Raw genomic sequence first — 18,120 nt, forward strand, 5'->3', positions numbered from 1 at the left:
AGGTTTTCAGGGCCACTTGCTTGTTTCGGCCTCTACGTTTCACACGATTTAGTTCCTCAGGAGGGCTTTCCTCCTTTCTATTTTTTCCCAAGTTTAAGTTCACGGCCTTTGTAGGCAAGCCATAGAGTCCTCGGGGAGAAAAGTATAATTTCCTTGACATGTTGATCCTGGGTGCCAACAAAGGATGGGGATCATTTCCAACTGTTTTGGGATATTGAAAACAATCATATGTGGATTAAGTTTAAATAGCAACAGAGAGAACAGCTGACTTTCCTGGATTAAAGACCTTTGCAGTTTAGGTTGTATCTGTAATTAAACTGATTAGAATGAATATTTCCAGTTTCTTTATTCTCTGGAATAACTCCAAAAATTCTGAGCAGGTATGCTACAGAGGCTGAGCAGATGAAGTGATTAAACAAATATGTAGGGTTTCCCAATAAACTCTAGTATAAAACCAACCAACAGAAAGCTGCAGAGAAAAAATATATGTTTATATATAATTATGTATGAATGTGTATGTGTGTGTGTATTACTTGAATGGGCAAATATAATGGAAAACTAGTTGAGCACATAAACATATTCAAAATTCTCATATGACATTTATTTTTTTTCATTCAGAGACTTAAGCTATTATCACACAGCAGGAACAAGCAGCACTGGTTACATCTAAAGCTAGATGTGATTCCGTATCCACACCCCCCAGTACAGCCAGATCCACGGACATGTGAGCGACTATAGCAGCAGAATGCCAGCAAAGCACAAGTTCCATATAGGGAATATAAATGCACCCATTCACTTCCTCTCATTAACTTCACAGTCAGGCTTTGAACAATGCGACTGATTAACATATTCATTGTTCTCCTATGCTTTTGCCTCAAATTTTTACATCTTTAGGGATCAAAGATATCTGAATACTTAGCAAACAAATGCTCCTGCAAAACCATCTCTGTAAAATGTAGTGGCACCAAAAGTGCCAGAATGGATTTTTTACTGTTTCAAGGGACCTACAAAAATGCTAAGGAAAACAGATCTATGAACCAATTTTATTTTTATTTGCATTTAACATGATTATACACATTCATGTGTCTAACAAGATCTGCACTGTTACATTAAAAATACAGTACAATAACATTCAACATGAGGTACTTCATATTTATATATTTTTCCTTCATAAATAATGCTGTAAGCCACTAAATTCAAGCACTCTGATGCACAAGTGGCTAGTGTCTTGAATTAGCCGAGCTTATTTAAACACCTTAAAAAACAAAAAAGACAGTTCAGTGCAATAATTATGTAGAAATTAGACCATTTACTTAAATACTATATTAAGATATGCTTAAAGAATGTTACATTAGAACCGCTAGCCTAGTTCCCCTTTATCCCCAGTATGAACAATGACAAAGACTGCCAGATATATTGGGAAAAGCATCTACAGAGTATTCTGTTTAATAAAGTTGTGTTTATACACTAGAGTTGCCTGCCTTGTCAGAACAATGGTTTCTAGTTTTAAAAGCTACAAAATTCGAGATTACCAAAGAAAATAAAGCAAGCACATTAGCTTTCATTCCATGTTGCTGAAAATGCAAAAGGGAGAATAGGATTTAAAATACAAAATTTCTCATTCTAAATACAGTTTTCAAACTTAACCCACAGCTCTCGACACCAGCCAATGAGGTGGTAGATGTGTCTTTTCTTTTTTAGCTAATGGTAATTAACATAAAATCAAGCTCTTATACCCCCAGTGTACAGGATCCCCCTTGGCTTTCCCCCAGCAGTTCCCTAGCCACGTGGAGGGCATCTTGCTAACAGGAGCACTGACAGTGAGCGTTACTGAATGAACGATCGTCACTCTAAGGTTACAATACCCACCTCAACAATCTGAGATGATGACATTAGTGCTAAATCAAGTTTCTTCTCCTCTGGCTTAAAAATGAGTGCCTTCTAATCAGGTATACAGCCTACCAATTTGCATGGTAGCTATGAGTTACCGAAATGTTTAATCATAATTTAAAAGCAAAATCCTTTACAGAAGTATCTTTTAAATTGAAAACATACCTTTATTTCACAGATACTTTGCCAAAACTACTATCTGTCATCTTCCTAATAAGAAATAATTGTTAGATAATTTTGGAAAGTTGTCCTGGGAGTACTCATCTATAATCACCAGTAACAGCTTTTGATCATCTATGCTAACAGGCATAGGTAATGGCAAACATGATTATTAAAACATTTCCCATAATCCAGTGTTCTCCTCCACTAGGGAAGCCGGCCAAAAGCAACAAGCCCACGTCTACGGGGGGGAAAAGGTGGCCCAGAAGCACAGTGAATAAGATAAGGGTAGTCACTTCCTGGGGCCTTGCCAGGGCCAGCAGGGGGACCATTTCTGTCCCACATCTTACTGGCTAGGCAGGGAGGAGACAATTCCTGAGTCGGCAAACACACTTGCATGCACATGGACGTGCGTGGACGCCCACAACGCACACACGCCCGCCCACCCCAGGACTAACCCCTGGCTCCAGACAAGCCAGCTTGGGACTCGCAGAGCAGGAGAAGGAGGCGGCCAGGGACCACACTCTGGGTGGTGGGGGAAGCCATCTCAGGATCATGCTGAGCAGAAAAGCTGCCCAGAAACACATGGATACTTCAACTTGAAGTGAACATGTCGGACACCAGGGTCACAGGCACTAAACCATCACAAGCCATCACTGAAGGAGAATTCTGAGGTGAGCTTTTCCCTCCTTTGTTTACATGAACCATGGACAAATAAGAGGGCTGGATGTGATGCTGATGCAGTGAATATTAGGTACAATCAAGTGTATCGCTCCAGACGTTTGTTTTTTTTTTTTTAAACCCTGCAGGCGTATATTGGCACTTTAAGATGGCCAAAGGCCAAATTCTAGCAGTCTAGGAACAGGACATAATTATAATTAATGAAGAAGATAGTATGTGGTCAAAGTAAATCAGGTGAAGTGTATTCTGGATCAAAAAAAAAAAGAAAAAAAATCAATGAATAAAAGTTTCTTATTACATTAACATGTAGTGCTACAAAACTAATTGTTACTCCATACATCTGAAGAATTGTTTGGTCCTCTTTTCATGGGAAAAAGGGAATAAGAATTCTATACAGTATAACTTATAAAAACAAGTAAACAACGGGGATCAAAGGCAAAGTGGGGAGAAGACTGGCTTTTTCAAACTGTGTATTCTATTATGCCATGAAATAAACTATTTGTAGAATGGGACTTTTTTAGGTTTCCTTTATAAGCTGTTTAGTTTAAATTAATAGGCCTGTGATTTTTCCCTATTGACAATAAAAACGTGTAATTTAGTTCTAAAAGAAGCGTCTGTACTGCAATAGTTTGTTTTCTAAACTAAAAGAATAAAAACCTGCTTGTAGTAGAAGTCATGGCCTAAGCAAACATCCAATTTCCTGTTTTCCTATCCTACACAGATACTTTGCAGTGTTAAACATGTAACAATCTTATGAATTTAGGACTTAAGCAAAAATAATGCCCAGAGTAAAATATTTAAAATGAAATAAAATAAGAGCTAAACATAACTACTGCCTACTTTCTAAATTATTACTTATTATGAAGCAAAACTTCTTTCAAAATTGTACACTGAGGTTTACCTATAATTTTGGGGGAGTGGGGGTTCTCTTTAAAAATAACTCTTATCATTATTATTTTAGAGTATTTATTTCTATTTGTCAAAATAAAGCCCTAAAGAAAATTCAAGGTGATTCAGAAAATTTTAAGAAGGACAAAACTGGAAGGTCAGTGTGGCAGCTGGAAAAGAGCACAAATTCTCCCCAGGTGTACAGACGCAACTCTAAAAACCACAAAGCCTTAATAAGAACTTGGCTCTTTTAAGCATATAGTTAAAAGCTGAATGCTGCATTTTTGCCTGTACATAATTAAAAGGTTGAAAGAAATTAGAAACTGCCTACAGCTTCATTCATTACGAATTACCTGCACTGATCACATATCTGCAGATGAGCTAAGCATCAAGCAAGGGGGAACCAGATGTGCACCTCAGAGCTCACACTGCTTCGGGAGGTGTTCTCAAGCATAGAAGATGAGTTCAGGGATCTGCCCGCCCTGCACCCCAGTGCCATTGGTGCTATCCGAGGAGCACTGAAACTGGACGGTCACCTTGCCACACTGAACTTCCGTCATGCCTTCTTGTCCGAAGTAGCTGAGTTCGTTGCCATCCAGAATGACGCTGGCTGTGTAGAAGGTGTCTGGCTCAATCTGCACGGGGTACTCAAACCACACGGGGAAGGTACTGCTGGAGCCATCCGAGAAGTACTTGCTCAAGTTCTGCCCCAGAACCACGCCCTGCCGCTTGAGTTCGATCTTGGCGCTGTACTCGGCGGAGCCGCAGCTGGAGCCGTACAGCCCAAAGCCAGCGATGAACACTCTCTTATCCACTGCAAACTGGATGCTGTCACAGCGGCCCCGGTAACGCCACTGGTTGCTCCGGTAGGCACATGACTGGAAACGGTGACAGCGCTGGGGCACGAGGCCCTTGCGGGCTTTACTCACAAACTGCAACTCGGGTTTTTTGGCTGCAGTGTACCACAGGAATATGTCATTGGTCTCATTGAGAGTTAAAACTCCAGACTGGGCAGCACCATTTGCAAAATCGTCCAGGGCCATCGTGGGTATGCGGATCAAGTAAAGTGCCTTTCCGAGGACCTTGCGTTTATTTTCAATGCTCAAAGCTAGGTCTTGTCGCTGGCATTCCACTTCAGCCCAGTTGAGAGCTGCCTCAAAAACCACAATTTCTTTGGCATTCAGAGTTTCCCTGCGGAGGATACTTTCTAGAGTTTGGAAGTCGATATCACAGAATCCCTCGGACTTGAGAGCTAACTCAGCCTGGGCATCGATCACCTCCCAGCAACGCTGGGTCAGGTCTGGCTCCTCAAACAGGCAGCTCTGGGAGAGGAGCACACAGGCGTTCTTGGCGCTCAGGCTGGTCTCCAGGAAATTAACGCAGGCTCTGGCGAGGTGAGGGACGATGTACTTTTTGGCAGCATAAAGAGTGGCCAGCACTGTGTCAGCAGCCAAGTCAATTTCATCACAATAGATATATCTGAAAGACAGCACACCGCATATAAATGGAATTTTCACAAAATGAGCATGTCCAGCAAGAAAAGATGCAACTACTTTCAAGTTAGTTCCAAGAAAATCATCTTATGTGACAGTTATTACAAAAATGATTAGGGATTAAAGAAACAGCTGAAATATGTTCATAAATTATTAATATTTCAACTCAGCAGTAAGTTTGTATAATTAAAGACATTAACTTTGTGTTACCATTCAATCCTTTATTTTATCACCTGCATTCAATGTCTTCTTAAAAAAACAGAAGATACTAGAACTGTTTGGAAAAAAACTGTATAGCAGAGTTAGCACTGGGGGAAAAAAAAAAGCAACATTTCTGTTAAATACACATTATATTTAATCAAAGAATAATCTCTGGAGTGCCTGGGTAGCTCAGTCGGTTAAGCGTCTGCCTTGGCTCAGGTCATGATGCAGGGGTCCTGGGACTGAGCCCGGAAAGCTCAGTGTCCTGTTGGGCTCCCTGCTCAGCGGGAAGTCTTCCCTCCCCACCTTCCTCGTGCTCTCTCTCTCATTCAAATAAATAAATCTTAAAAAAAAAAAAAAATCTCCTTATGTTTCAGAAGCTCTCTCTCTATATATACATATATACATACACACATACATAGTTTTATTTTAAAATTTTCTATACAAATAGAAACAAATGCCTTTAATACTATGGTGGCAATGATTACATCTTAATTCTTTTAACTGAGTATGACCTGAATTTTTCCTAAACACAAAATAAAACCTGAGATTAAGAAACATATTTTTCAAGTAGTTCTAAGTTCAACAGATTATCATATATGGATTTCAACATTATCTTCCAGTTGCCTTTACATAGAATCCAACATAGTTTTTGTACCTGGTTTGGTTTTTTTTTTTTACTCTAAATTCTTTCTTCTCTCCTCCACACTTCTTCTACCTTTAGAATTATAGAATGTATTATTTCTGGATATATTTTATTAAAAGACAAAAGCAAGAAAGCCCAAATATGCACTATTTTTATGATTCTATAAAGTATCCCTATGTCAGGAGATAAAACACTTCCTGGTGATTTAGGGGGGTGGTGGCAGTCTTCCAGAATGGTATGTAAAAGCAAAAATCACCTGCTTCTTTTAGATTGCCAGGCTGAGTATAAGAGTCAGTGAGAACTACATATGGGTGAAAAATACATACTGATAACACTTAATTTTTAAATTTTTCCAGTTAAAGCTAAGGTGTTTAGCTACTTGCTGTGAAGTTTTCCTTTAGTTACTATATTCTAACTCAGTGAAACACATATAACAAAAGATCAGCAATGGCTTCTGCAAAGAAAACAAAAAAAACCCAATAGTGATGACGGTAAGAAAAACGTCCACAATCACAAATGAAACCTCCATTTTGCTCCTAGGAAGCTCTTTCTCTTCTGATAGGCTAAGCCATATACCACTGGCAAGACCAACTTACAAAATACCGGCAGCTCGGTGATGCTCTGACCTGAGAACCAGGATGTTGGGGAAGAATCTGCAACAAGGTCAGCACTTAGTGGCTCTTACCCTGGAACCGTCAAGTGAGCGGTCTTCCCTTTTTCTTGACGACTCCCTTTCTAGGAATACTGGCTACTCAGCCACACAACGCAGTTGTCTGGAAAGCCTGGCCTCCGCTATCCATGGCAACAGTACAGTCCTGATCAACTGTGGCCCGACAGCAAACGGCACTGTACCACATTTCTGATTCTTACCACTTCTGGTGGACTGCGTGTATAATTTTAAAAAGCTGTATTGAGATATATTCTAGGTAATATATTTGTAAGAAAAGATGCGGATGGAATGACTTGGGTGAAATGTAATTCTGTAATTCTTATTCCTGTTTCCTAATGATGTATCTCTCTGGCTGAAACAACACAACACTCTACTGGGCTGCAGGGCAGTCAAGATGCTGAACTAGTGTTAGCGTCCTCCTCTGTGAGAGACAATGTCACTTGTACAAAGCTGACCTGACTGGAAAAAAACAAAACAAAACAAAAGCCCTCCAGGTAAAACTGGTTTCCGTACATATATCTCTAAAAGATTAGAAAGGTCACTAAGTGTTTGTTTCAAAGTGGTGGATTAGTTTACCTTTTGGTCCTTCACATGCTCACGTATCTTTAATTTCCCTATTTCCCACTGTGAAAGTTTCAGTCAGAAGCGATTAGACTTCAAAACTACAACATAAATAAAGAATTGAATACTTTTAAGTTCTCCAACTAACTGCAGTACTGATTTTTCAGTAGGAGCAGACAATAAATACCTTGCAACATTTTAACCATTTGTGGGATTATTGTCCAACTTGTTGACACACAGAATAATTTTTTTAACAAACGTATTTATTCCAGGGAACCAAAATCCCTACAGCAGTAGATAACCTTGAGCTCTGGATATACTTGGCGTGCTAGAAGAAGCATTTAACAAAAATCATAAAACGTTATTTAAAATAACCATTTCATGCTAATCACAGGGCAGACTATCACACTGCCCATCAGCAGTGCACATCTGAGAAGCGGCTTCTATTTAGCTGGTTAACACGTACTGGACTCTGAAAAAGACCCATGAGACAGAAAACTATTTTTTAAGTAAGTATATATCTTACAGCTTTACATTTTTATATTACCAATTAAAGTTTTCCTGTAAAAATACATATAAAACTATAGAAAACTATTCATCTCTCTCAAAAACGTCTCCTCTACTATCAAATGCAAATGCTTCTTTATCCTTGAGAAATGGTACTGATTTTATGTAAGAGTATGCGCACGTACGTATGGGCAAAGATCAGATTATTTTCAAACAGCAAGTTTTACACATTTGCTGACAGGAAACAGTCACTCCTAGAAAACTGAGAAACCTCTTAACTGGTGGTACGTAAACGAGGTATATAATTTCTGGAATTGTGAAACAAAAATGTAATTTACGTCTTCAGAGACTTGTTCATATACAACGCTGTCAGAGAGAACATTAGATAATCCTGCACGAGAAAGTTATTTTTCTTTGATTGTGAGTCGTTAAAGATCAAATCACTATCCATGCCATTTGCTCCCAAATCCCATGCCAAGGTGTATTATAAATGCCTGCACCATTCCACATGCTTTCCCCGAAAGATGCACCGGAGTTCTCTCCAAAAACATTTACAAGGTAAGCAGCACCCTCTTTCTTCATCAGTCTCCCTTTCTTCTATTTAACTGAGAAACCAGCGAGTACAGGCACAGCATAAACAAACTCTCTCTAAACGAATGAACGATGCTTACTTCAGCATAGCGAGAAAAGCAGCAGGTTCGACATCTGGTATACGGATTTCATCTTTGTCCTCAGCAAGTTCTCCGTAAAACATTGCATGGAACACAGAGCTCCCAACAGCTAAAACATACTGTGGAGAAAGGGAAATCTTATTTCATGCACTAAACTGAGGCATTTTCAGTCAATCAGTCCAGAAAAGCAATCGGGTTTAGGGGACACGGAGCACCTACACTGCTCTTTCTTCAAGCCAAGGTACAGTGTGTATCTTGCCGTGAAAGCAGAAGATAGATGTTCATGCAAGCCAGTCTTTATGCTGCTAACTACCTCAAGGCTTTAAGAGATTAATGTCTAAGTTCCCTCATTACAAAATAAATAAATAAAATAAAAGCTTATCTAACCAATTTCCAGGGAAGAGTAAACATGACTTTCCTAACCTGTCGCAACAACTTCCCATGACTGGAGAGTTAAGAGGGCATGTTTTTGTGTGGGATGTAAAGCAGGGAAGAAAGAAACAAAGAAAAAAATTAAGCGTGGCCAAGACCCTTCGGAGAGGCTGTGCCTTCTCTGTGATGGGCGAAACACGCGCTGCCTGCCATCGGCAAGCTGCCCACCCCAACCAAGTTTCAGGCTTATGGAGAGGTTCCCTCTTTGTAAATCTCAGGACTAAACGGGTAATGCAGCTGTTGCTTACTTTGTGTCCTGGCAACCGCTGAGTCCCACCTGGTGGCCCAACCACAAAATGTACATCTGCCATCAAATCATTATTGAACATCACTGCATTTCTATAAACAGAGGCAATTCATTAATGCACAGCAGCCAGCATTTTTAATACCCCTCCCCAACATACAAAACCCACAAGAGATTCACAAGCTAACACTTTAGTAACTTCAGGGTAAAACTACAAATAAAGATTCCAACTATACAACTCTGTTTGTGATCACTGCAAACACATGGGAAGTAACTAAAGTTAAAAAAAAAAAAAAAACCAAAAAGTTATCCAAACTTTTCATTAGACTAAGGACAAATAAAAGGTTTCTATCTTCAAACCTTCCATGGTCCGTAGACACAAGCCTGTCACTTAAATGTTACAGCTTGCAAAAACATTTTTATCTAAGAGTAAAACAGCTGTACTGTTTTGGAAAAGATACAAGGCAGTTTTCCATTACCAATAAAGCTTCTGGGAAAAGAGGAAACACAGATTTATGTTAAAATACATTACAGGTTGTGCAAAAGCAGAAACTTCAACACAGGAAAACTTTTAAAGTAAATATGCTGGCCCGGCACTTACCTTTCTCGAATGGTGGGATAGAGACCCTGCCAGTTTGGGGCCGGGATCAGGTTGTTGTTACTGAGATTCTGCTGGTGGTACTGCTGGACAGTGGAGCTGCTGGAGTTGGCTGGTTTTTTACGAGGGAATATATCAGCAGCCATCTTCTTCTTCTTTTTAGTCTTCAAGGTAATTATTTCATAACAAACTGGGGGCAACTTGCTGCTGCTGCTGCTGCTGCTGCTGCTGCTGGTGCTGGTGCTGCTGGTATTTGCCTTCTTTGAGCTTTTCTTGGACCTATTCTTTACCGTCTCTGGAAGCATCAAGAAGAAGGTGAGACATTTCATGTTCTTTTCCTTGTCATCTACCATGAGTACAGTGTGTCTCTCTTTATAGCTAGATATCCCAAATTGGTGCAAACATCAAAGAAAAGAGGCTGGCATGAGCCGAGATGTTAACAGAAACCAACAAGCTGCTATTTTGCTTCTTTTCTCAGCCGGACAAGGTGACCTTTTCACTATGTTGAATAGAAACTGGCTTTAAGTTTTATCCAGTACTGGGTCTGCTAAATACATCTCCATCGTGATTCCTATTTCTCTTATTTGCTCATAAAAATAACCCAGTTTCCTAGATCACCTGAAAATGCTACACTGAGCGAAGATGACAGGCAGAGAGCCGTAGCACTTGTTTTCTGAATTAGGTTAGCAAGATGTGCTGGAGCCGTGTTGAGTCTGTTCAGCCGGCTGAAGTTGTGTGGTGAATGGATCGGAGGAGAGTAGGTATTACAGCCCTGCAGATGGAGTCAGACAGCCAGTGCTCGGAGCCAATAGCTGAAGTCACCAATCATGATTGGACCAAGCAAAACAGTGACACCTATTGTAACGTGCATAGCTCTGATATTAAAGGAACAGCAGTTGCATTCTGCTGTCTCCTGTATTATTGTATATTTAAATAAGATAAACAACCTATGAAATCTGCAAACAGGAAAGGAACAGTTTGTGCTCACAGATTTCTCTTCAGTAGATGTACATTTTTATTTCCCTGGTTAAACAAGCAGGATCAATTCACAAAGGGTAGGCACTGATATCTACTCTGTCTTTCTAGTAAAATCTTTATCCCGGCAGCATTTAGTTTCAAATACTTCAAACAAAATGCTCCTTTCTTTCAGCTAAAAGGGATTATTAATAGCAAAACCATACTAAACAACACACTTATTACAGCTTAATGGAAAGGAACGCTGTTTTCCTTTTTCCAGTCTCTTTGAATGCAAGTTATAGTCTAGTGCAAAATAAGAGAGATGAGGTCGTGTGTTCATTTTATCTCCCAACATTTTCTAGTTCCTATGATGATCTTTGACAGGAGTCCCAGATCAGAAAATACTTTTAAATTAGACTAAGATTATACCAGTAGGTTTAGCTGCACTGAAACAGACAAATTTTAGATATAAAAAATAAGATTCAAATTAGACAAATCTGCTCATCAGTATTTAAAGGTTATAATTCACTAAAAATATGTCCCTGCTCAGGATCTCAGAATCCAGCCTAAATGTTATGGCTACACTTAACTTGTCGTAATTTTAAAGACTATAATCCACAACTTCGAACACAAAACCAGTAATAAGGCTATTGAAAATGATAAATGTTCTGGTGCTGCCTAGTTAAAATGCAAACAGGTTCTCTCTGCTTTGAATCAGAAGAACATACACTACGATGTATGTGGTTTTCATGGATGTGAAGCCCCCAACAATTTCTAGCTTTGTTGAGCAAGAAAAAACAAAACACCTGCTACAGGTTCCACACATGCTTATTTGTTTCTAAAGAGGGACTAATGAGGAGATTTAATCTCACCCCATCTATCTGGATTACTCTCATTTGTTCCAAGTGCCGCAGCCATTCCCCCCGGCCCCACCTAACACAGTCTTTATGGGCACAGCCCTGCTTGTGGCACAGCAGTCATCTGAATAAGGAGTGCCTCACAGAGTGAGGGCTTGACGAATGTACCACGATGGTTATTATAACCAATAATCTGAAGAGAACAAACTGAAATCAAACTTTGAATCCCTGGGACCCTAAGTCATAAGACTGAGCCTAGGAATATCCTCTTTATTGTCATCATTATTACTCTTAAAACTGCAAAGCCAGTACTAGACAGACTTTATATAAGAGAACCAACAGTTTTTACCACAAGGTTATTCGTCTCCATTTTAGATGGACCCTGAAATGCTGCTTATTTATTACAATTATTGTGTGTTCCCAGTTACAGGCTTACCATATATATACATATGTATATATATGCAGCCCCCCCCCACACAGACATACACATACCCTTTCAAATCACACAATGCTACACAGAGAAAGAGAGAGAGAGATCTAGAGACTAGTTTTTTAAAAGCATGTGGTAAAAGGTATAAAGAAGGAACACATGTGTTCCAATTGAGCTAACAACCCAGGATATGGATAAAACCAAAAGATTTCTCTCCTGCTCGACTGCTACTGAACTTCTCGACACCAACCTCCTAGGAAAGCCCCCAGGACAGGGAGGTCTTTCTGACCAGGATTAGTCCCATACATACCTGGCTTTCAGGTCAGATAGCGACCAATTAGATTGGAAAGGGAAATGAGCTGCTTTGAGACAGACATACTAACAACTGTTAACTGGACAGACAAAATAGTAAAAGCACAAAAAGTAGATACAAGAACTTAGAAGGCTTTGTGGCTTTTATTCATTTCACACGCAGTTCAACAGCTTTTACCAAGAAAGCTTCGAACAAACACTGCTCTTCCACCACTAAAATAACAAGTTCATGCAACAGCTTAAGAAAATTATATAATGTTTTAGAAAATATTCTTTCTGAAATTAAAGGTTTTAGGTATTTGGAAAACTAAGTTTTGTGGAGAAGCTTGAATATACTAGTTATATGAATTCCCTAGAACAACGCTGCAAAGAGGGGCACTGTCACACTCATGACAAGTGGGGACTGAGGAGTATGGCTGTTTTAAAGATACGTTCTTAAATACAAAAAGTAATCCAATTTAAAAAATTAAAGTGGCATTTTAATCTTTGTAGCTAATTTTGAAAAGCATAAAATCAAGACATGGAAAACTTGTTGAGAGCTTTGTTTTCCTACCGTGGCTTAGAAGACAGGTAACAAAGTCCTTGCTACTCAAAGTGTGGTCCTGGAGCAACAGCAACAGCAGCAGCAGCACCTCCCGGGAGCCTCACAGAAATCCAGAAACTCACCCCGATTCCGGAGCAGAAGTGCATTTTAACAAGACCCTCTAGGTAATCTGTACCATTTCAAGTTTGAGAAAGCCTCTAAGATTAAAATAAAGAAGGTTACAGGGTCTCCCAATGATCCAGTATCAACATCTGGAGCCACGTTTTGCATTCGGTTATCGAGTGGAGAAATATTCAAAATGATTAATTTGGTTTGGTCATAAAACTTAACCTTGGTGTCTTATTCTGAAATTCTTCTGATTAGGCCCTAAATGTCAAAATTCTGGGATTCAGGTGTGTGGACAGCTGAGAGGCCTCAAAGTACTTTGACTCTCTGGAAAAGCAGCTCATGCTCAGATTATTTTATAGGACAACGACAGAGATCATTTTAGTGGGAAAAATAAAGGACTAAAGATTGCTAAGTGAGAAACGGAAGAACCACTTAATATTTTGAAATAATCTACTTCACAATTTTATTTCAAAAAATTAGTATTGTGGCACAGCAAAACTAGCCACCAAGTAATGTGGTTCAGTCCTGGCTTGGCCACAAAACATTGATCGTGTGTGTGTTGAAGGGAAGGGGAGTCTGACAAATCATTTAGCCTTTAAGGGCATCAAGTTCCTCAGCTACAATATGAAGAGGTTCTCTAGAATAGATGAGTGTTTCTCAGTCTTTACCTTCAATCCTAAGAAATGCATTTTATATTCGGACTCAGTACTAGCATGCATGCACGCACACACATCCACAAATAGAAACAGGGTTCACAAAACAAAAACTCTCAGCATGTTATGATAGTACAGATATTTTCTATCTTATTTTTCTCTTTTTAATGTTGGTCTTGATTCATTCCACGGATTTCATAAGCACAGTTTAAGTAATACTGGTCTAGGTGATTTCTAATAGCTTTCAAGGTTAAACATTCCAAGGCACTTTTCTATCAAGAACTTGGAATAAGGGGAAGAAGGCAATGGCTGCATCAACAAATGGCGTGCACAACTGGGAGTGTGTATTTATTTTCCTGGGACGAGGAGCCACAACTATCATCTGTCTTACAGGGTAATCCATGACCCAGAACACAATAAAATGTTATGAAAATTAAAGAGTGATTTGAATATACAAAATATGTATATCACTTTCCTCTCTGCTTTCACATCTATAGTCTACTTCATTAAACACAAATTATGGCTTCTTTCCCCCCTGAAATTAAACATCAAGAGTTAAAACTCCCATCTATTGAATCCGCAACCCAAAAACATCACCGAGTAGGTTGAAGGGTAGATAAATGAAGGATACCTGTCCAAAATGTATTTTCATATTTCACCTCTAAAATTTCTTTTCAACTAGCATTGTATCATTTGTTCTTACACCTCCTGAATTTTAAAGCTGTTCTGAGACACGGTTAATCTGCCCTAATGAAGTAAATTGGTCAAGAAGCCCATTAATGTTTTATGAAAGTATATACGTATCCCTCACCTTTTGAAAGTTCATGTTATGCACTTTGCTTTTATGAAAGACCTACATTAATATCTTTTTTCACTAAAGGAAATCCAAAGAATTTTTGCTTTTATGAAAAAAGGAAGAAGCAAAAATAGCATTCAGCATGTTTCGCAGCGAGCCATTAGAGGCAGCACACATCTTGAGAAAAGTGGCACCACCAAGCTCCTTCCCCAGGAACTACACTCAGCATCAAGCTGCCATAGCTTTGCCAGAGCACCTATGCTTTATCTTGATTTATTCTGTGCATCCATTTGCAAGATGTATCCTAAAATATCAGAAAAGCCAAAGAGAGGTTATTTTATGGGTCTGGGAACACTCAAAACTTTTTCCAAATAAAGTAAATGGTGATTGCTTCTTTATGCCATTTTGGCTTACAAAAGTTTCCACAGGTACACTGTACTTTTGGATAGTAGGGGAAACCTGTACTTAAAATTCAACAAGCTGGCCTTGCAGCGCGTTAGGTATTGGCATACAATAGTGAGCAAGATTAGGAACCAGACTTAAGAGGTTCGCTCATCACAGTGGGTTTCAGATGATTTTTACAATTGTCAGAAAGTTCTATCATCTTTATCTCTTTTCATTCAATTTCCAATAATAACAAGATTATCAGCAGAATTTAAGCTCACTTAGATTATCTTCTTCACCACTGGAAGGTGCCAGACATTCCTCTTTATTTAGTAGAATCCTTTTACATTCAGTGTGGGGACATGAATGAGGTTTGGAACTGAAAGGGACTCTAGAAATTATTTAATACAACTCTGTCCACAGATAAGGTATCCAGAAGGGATCTGTCAATGGTTAAGCAGTGGGGCAACGTCTGGACTAGAATGCAGATTTCCAGACTGGTTGCCTAATTTTATCTGTTTCACTCACTCTAATTTCCATCTGCAGTTCATTACCCCACATTTTTACATAATGCTTTATCTTCATACTTCTGATCTACTTTAAAAGAAAAAAAATATATGCAAAACTTACAGATATGAAAACCATGAACATATATACTCTGTACCCTGCAGGAAGAATTCTAGGACACTTTCTGGAAAGACATGGAGAGGAACTGTAACAGGAAGGAACATAAATGAGGGAGCCGCTCAAAGCCAGAAGAGGCTTCCCAGGTAAAATGAAAGTTGGAAAAACTAGGCACTCATGGTTTATACCAACAAATCCTATGTCAACAACTAACAATGCTGGTGAGTCTTGTTTAACTTGCTCTAGCTCTGAACTTCTTGTCTGGACTTGTATTTGGTTTAACACAAGAAACCTAAACAGCTACAGAGCAAGGTTAACTGAGGTTTAAACAAGGTAGGGTGGACTGTGGAAAGGAGTATCACTTCCAAAAATTACTGACAGACCATCACAGAGGAGAGTAATTTTAATTTAATCTGATAAATCATGATGGAATAGTGTTTTGTTTTTGCTTGCTTTTCAATACTGAGCAGAATTTAGGAGGTAAAAAAGATAAGCAACAAAATGTTTGCAGTCTTTAAGATAGCAAGAGCTGCTGGAAAACAGGCTATATGCTTTCTAAATTTAGAAATAAATATGGAGTTAAGCAATGGCAGCACAGAATAGTGAAAAAAGCAAGAGCCAACAAGAAGTGACCTGAAGGTTACTTAATATCCATGAGCCTTGTTTTTTTCATCTGCCAAATGGGATAATAATACCCAGTCAACCCTCTCAGGTTTACTGTGAAGGCAAGATTACATGTTTGTGAAAGCATTTTGATAAAAGTTGAAAACACTTTGCAAAGGTAAGCTTTCACTATTGGTAACAATTGTACCCAAAGCAGGAAACATTTGTGATATAATCTTCCAAAACAACAAAAACCCAAAGATTAATCTGGCTCAAACCCAAAGATATAATCTTCCAGGCTGTACAACTACTGACATTTCATCCCATCCACAGGCTTTTTCTGGCCTCACTCAGGCCAGGAAGGTCCTAGGTTGCTGAGGAACTTGCTGGAATTTTGCAGGTGACATTCAATTATTATTATTATTTTTTAAAGATTTTATTTATTTATCTGACTGAGAGAAACAGCGAGAGGGGGAACACAAGCAGGGGGAGGGGGAGAGGGAGAAGCAGGCTTCCCGCCAAGCAGGGAGCCCGATGCAGGGCTCGATCCCAGGACCCTGGGATCATGACCTGAGCCAAAGGCAGACGCTTAACTACTGAGCCACCCAGGAGCCCCGTAACATTCGATTATTAAGATGTGTGTTGTACAGTGTGATCAGGTCCCCACGTGATGTGCAAATCTGCACCTGAAACCGCTACTCTAGGCTAGTTGTCCACTCAACTTCAAACCTGTGAGAGTACTTGCTGGCAGATGCTCTGCTGTACCCACTTTCTGAGAGAGCCAAAAGCTGCAAGTAGTTCATCTATGGAGCACGTAGTAATGTCTATACTAGCAACTCAACCTGGCATCTCTCACAATGACCTAGTTTTAATTGTGGCACCAAGGCTGATAACTAAGACAAGTATCTGGGCCTGGCATACTTCAGTGCTGGCTGAAAGGATGAGGCTCATGGACCATTTCACTAAGTCATTTCCTTTTTAGTGCACAGAGCTCCGGTTAACCTTAAACTGTACTTTAAACTTGGAAAATACACCCAACGGTAGAATGTGACTATTCTTGGAAGGCAGGAACAACGATTCTTGTAAAAATTCTGTATGGTATTTGATGTTTGATCTTTGATGCTTATAAGCTGTGTCTGTATGCACTTGTTTGGGATACTAAACACCTCATCTAAATCCCAAGTCTTTATCATATGGTAAATGAGGTGACCTTGAGAAGGGAGAGTATATAAAATTTATCATGAGATACTCTAAAGATAGCTATTTAAAGGACTACTACTACAAATTCTTTTGTAAAGTTTAAGATACTTTGGTAAACAAGGTAATCAACTGCTAATTTTTACATACTCTACATGATCTCCTAGTAAATTTCCTCTTGTGTAAAAGTGTTGACTACATAATCTCTTATTTTTTCCCAATTCTAGTTTTCTAGGATTAAAGAATCTGTATGTTTGGCAGGAATAGTGATTTATTTAATATAGTTTTCTTTAACATTTTAATATTATGATTATAACCAATACCCAACAAAAACTATGTACATACATATGTGCCATATTTTATTATTATCCTCTCCCCCATTTTAACATCTCTGAAATTGGGTTTATCTTATAATTGATGGCATCTCATGAGTACAAGTACTAGGGTTTTTTCTTCCCTTTTTCCTTGGTACATAAAATAATAGCATGTCTTACATGCTGTTGATGGCACCTTACAGTCAGTGAAATAAAAAAAGATACATAATTTAACAGAAAGAAAGGGCTCTCTTCTTTAGGTTGGTTAATTATTCCCCTAACCAGTCAAGATGGCAGCTCAACTACCTTAGAATAATTGAGCTTTCATCAAATAGTCATTTGATAAAGTATATGATCACAATTCTCAACTGAGACTGCTACTAGGACAACCAATGATATGGTATAAAGTCGAGGTGGAAATTCCAAAATGAGAATTTCCATTGGTAAGAGTTCAAGCATTAATACAATGTATTTCTAACATTTTCTCATGGCGCACAACTATACATATACATAAACCTGATCAACAGAAGCCGATTAATTCTCTGAGTAATATTTGCTAAAAATATTTTATCAATCAAAGATTAACTTATAACAACACTATATATTAAACCTGGAGCTGAATGACTCCTTAGAAATTATTTTCAAACAAACAGAATCTATATTAAAATGTTAGTTTAAAAGGTAGAAATATTATTGCCAT

The 18,120-nt window shown here is 38.8% G+C and overlaps 1 protein-coding gene across 1 annotated transcript; it reads right to left on the minus strand.

Annotated features, from left to right (window-relative positions):
- Positions 1-579: 579 nt before the first annotated feature.
- BTBD3 (BTB domain containing 3) lies at positions 580-10,030 on the minus strand. Its single transcript, XM_008703357.2, has 4 exons — positions 9,645-10,030; positions 9,048-9,138; positions 8,368-8,486; positions 580-5,097 (listed from the first exon to the last, which is right to left on the minus strand). Exons 1-4 carry the CDS (start codon positions 9,992-9,994, stop codon positions 4,065-4,067), a joined length of 1,593 nt encoding a protein of 530 aa, XP_008701579.2. The 5' UTR covers positions 9,995-10,030; the 3' UTR covers positions 580-4,064.
- Between the last annotated feature and the right edge of the window lie 8,090 nt (positions 10,031-18,120).

This window comes from Ursus maritimus, unplaced genomic scaffold, assembly GCF_017311325.1.
Source record: "Ursus maritimus isolate PB19 unplaced genomic scaffold, ASM1731132v1 scaffold_22, whole genome shotgun sequence".
Classification (NCBI taxonomy): domain Eukaryota; kingdom Metazoa; phylum Chordata; class Mammalia; order Carnivora; family Ursidae; genus Ursus; species Ursus maritimus.

What these genes read in the sequence shown, in the direction of transcription:
- BTBD3 (XM_008703357.2), bottom strand. Translation starts at nt 9,994, where the DNA reads ATGGTAGATGACAAGGAAAAGAACATGAAATGTCTCACCTTCTTCTTG. An exon ending in AGCGGTTGCCAGGACACAAA is followed by an intron (nt 8,487 to 9,047) that starts GTAAGCAACAGC and finishes CTTTCTCCACAG; the next exon opens with TATGTTTTAGCTGTTGGGAG. An exon ending in GCTTTTCTCGCTATGCTGAA is followed by an intron (nt 5,098 to 8,367) that starts GTAAGCATCGTT and finishes GCTGTCTTTCAG; the next exon opens with ATATATCTATTGTGATGAAA.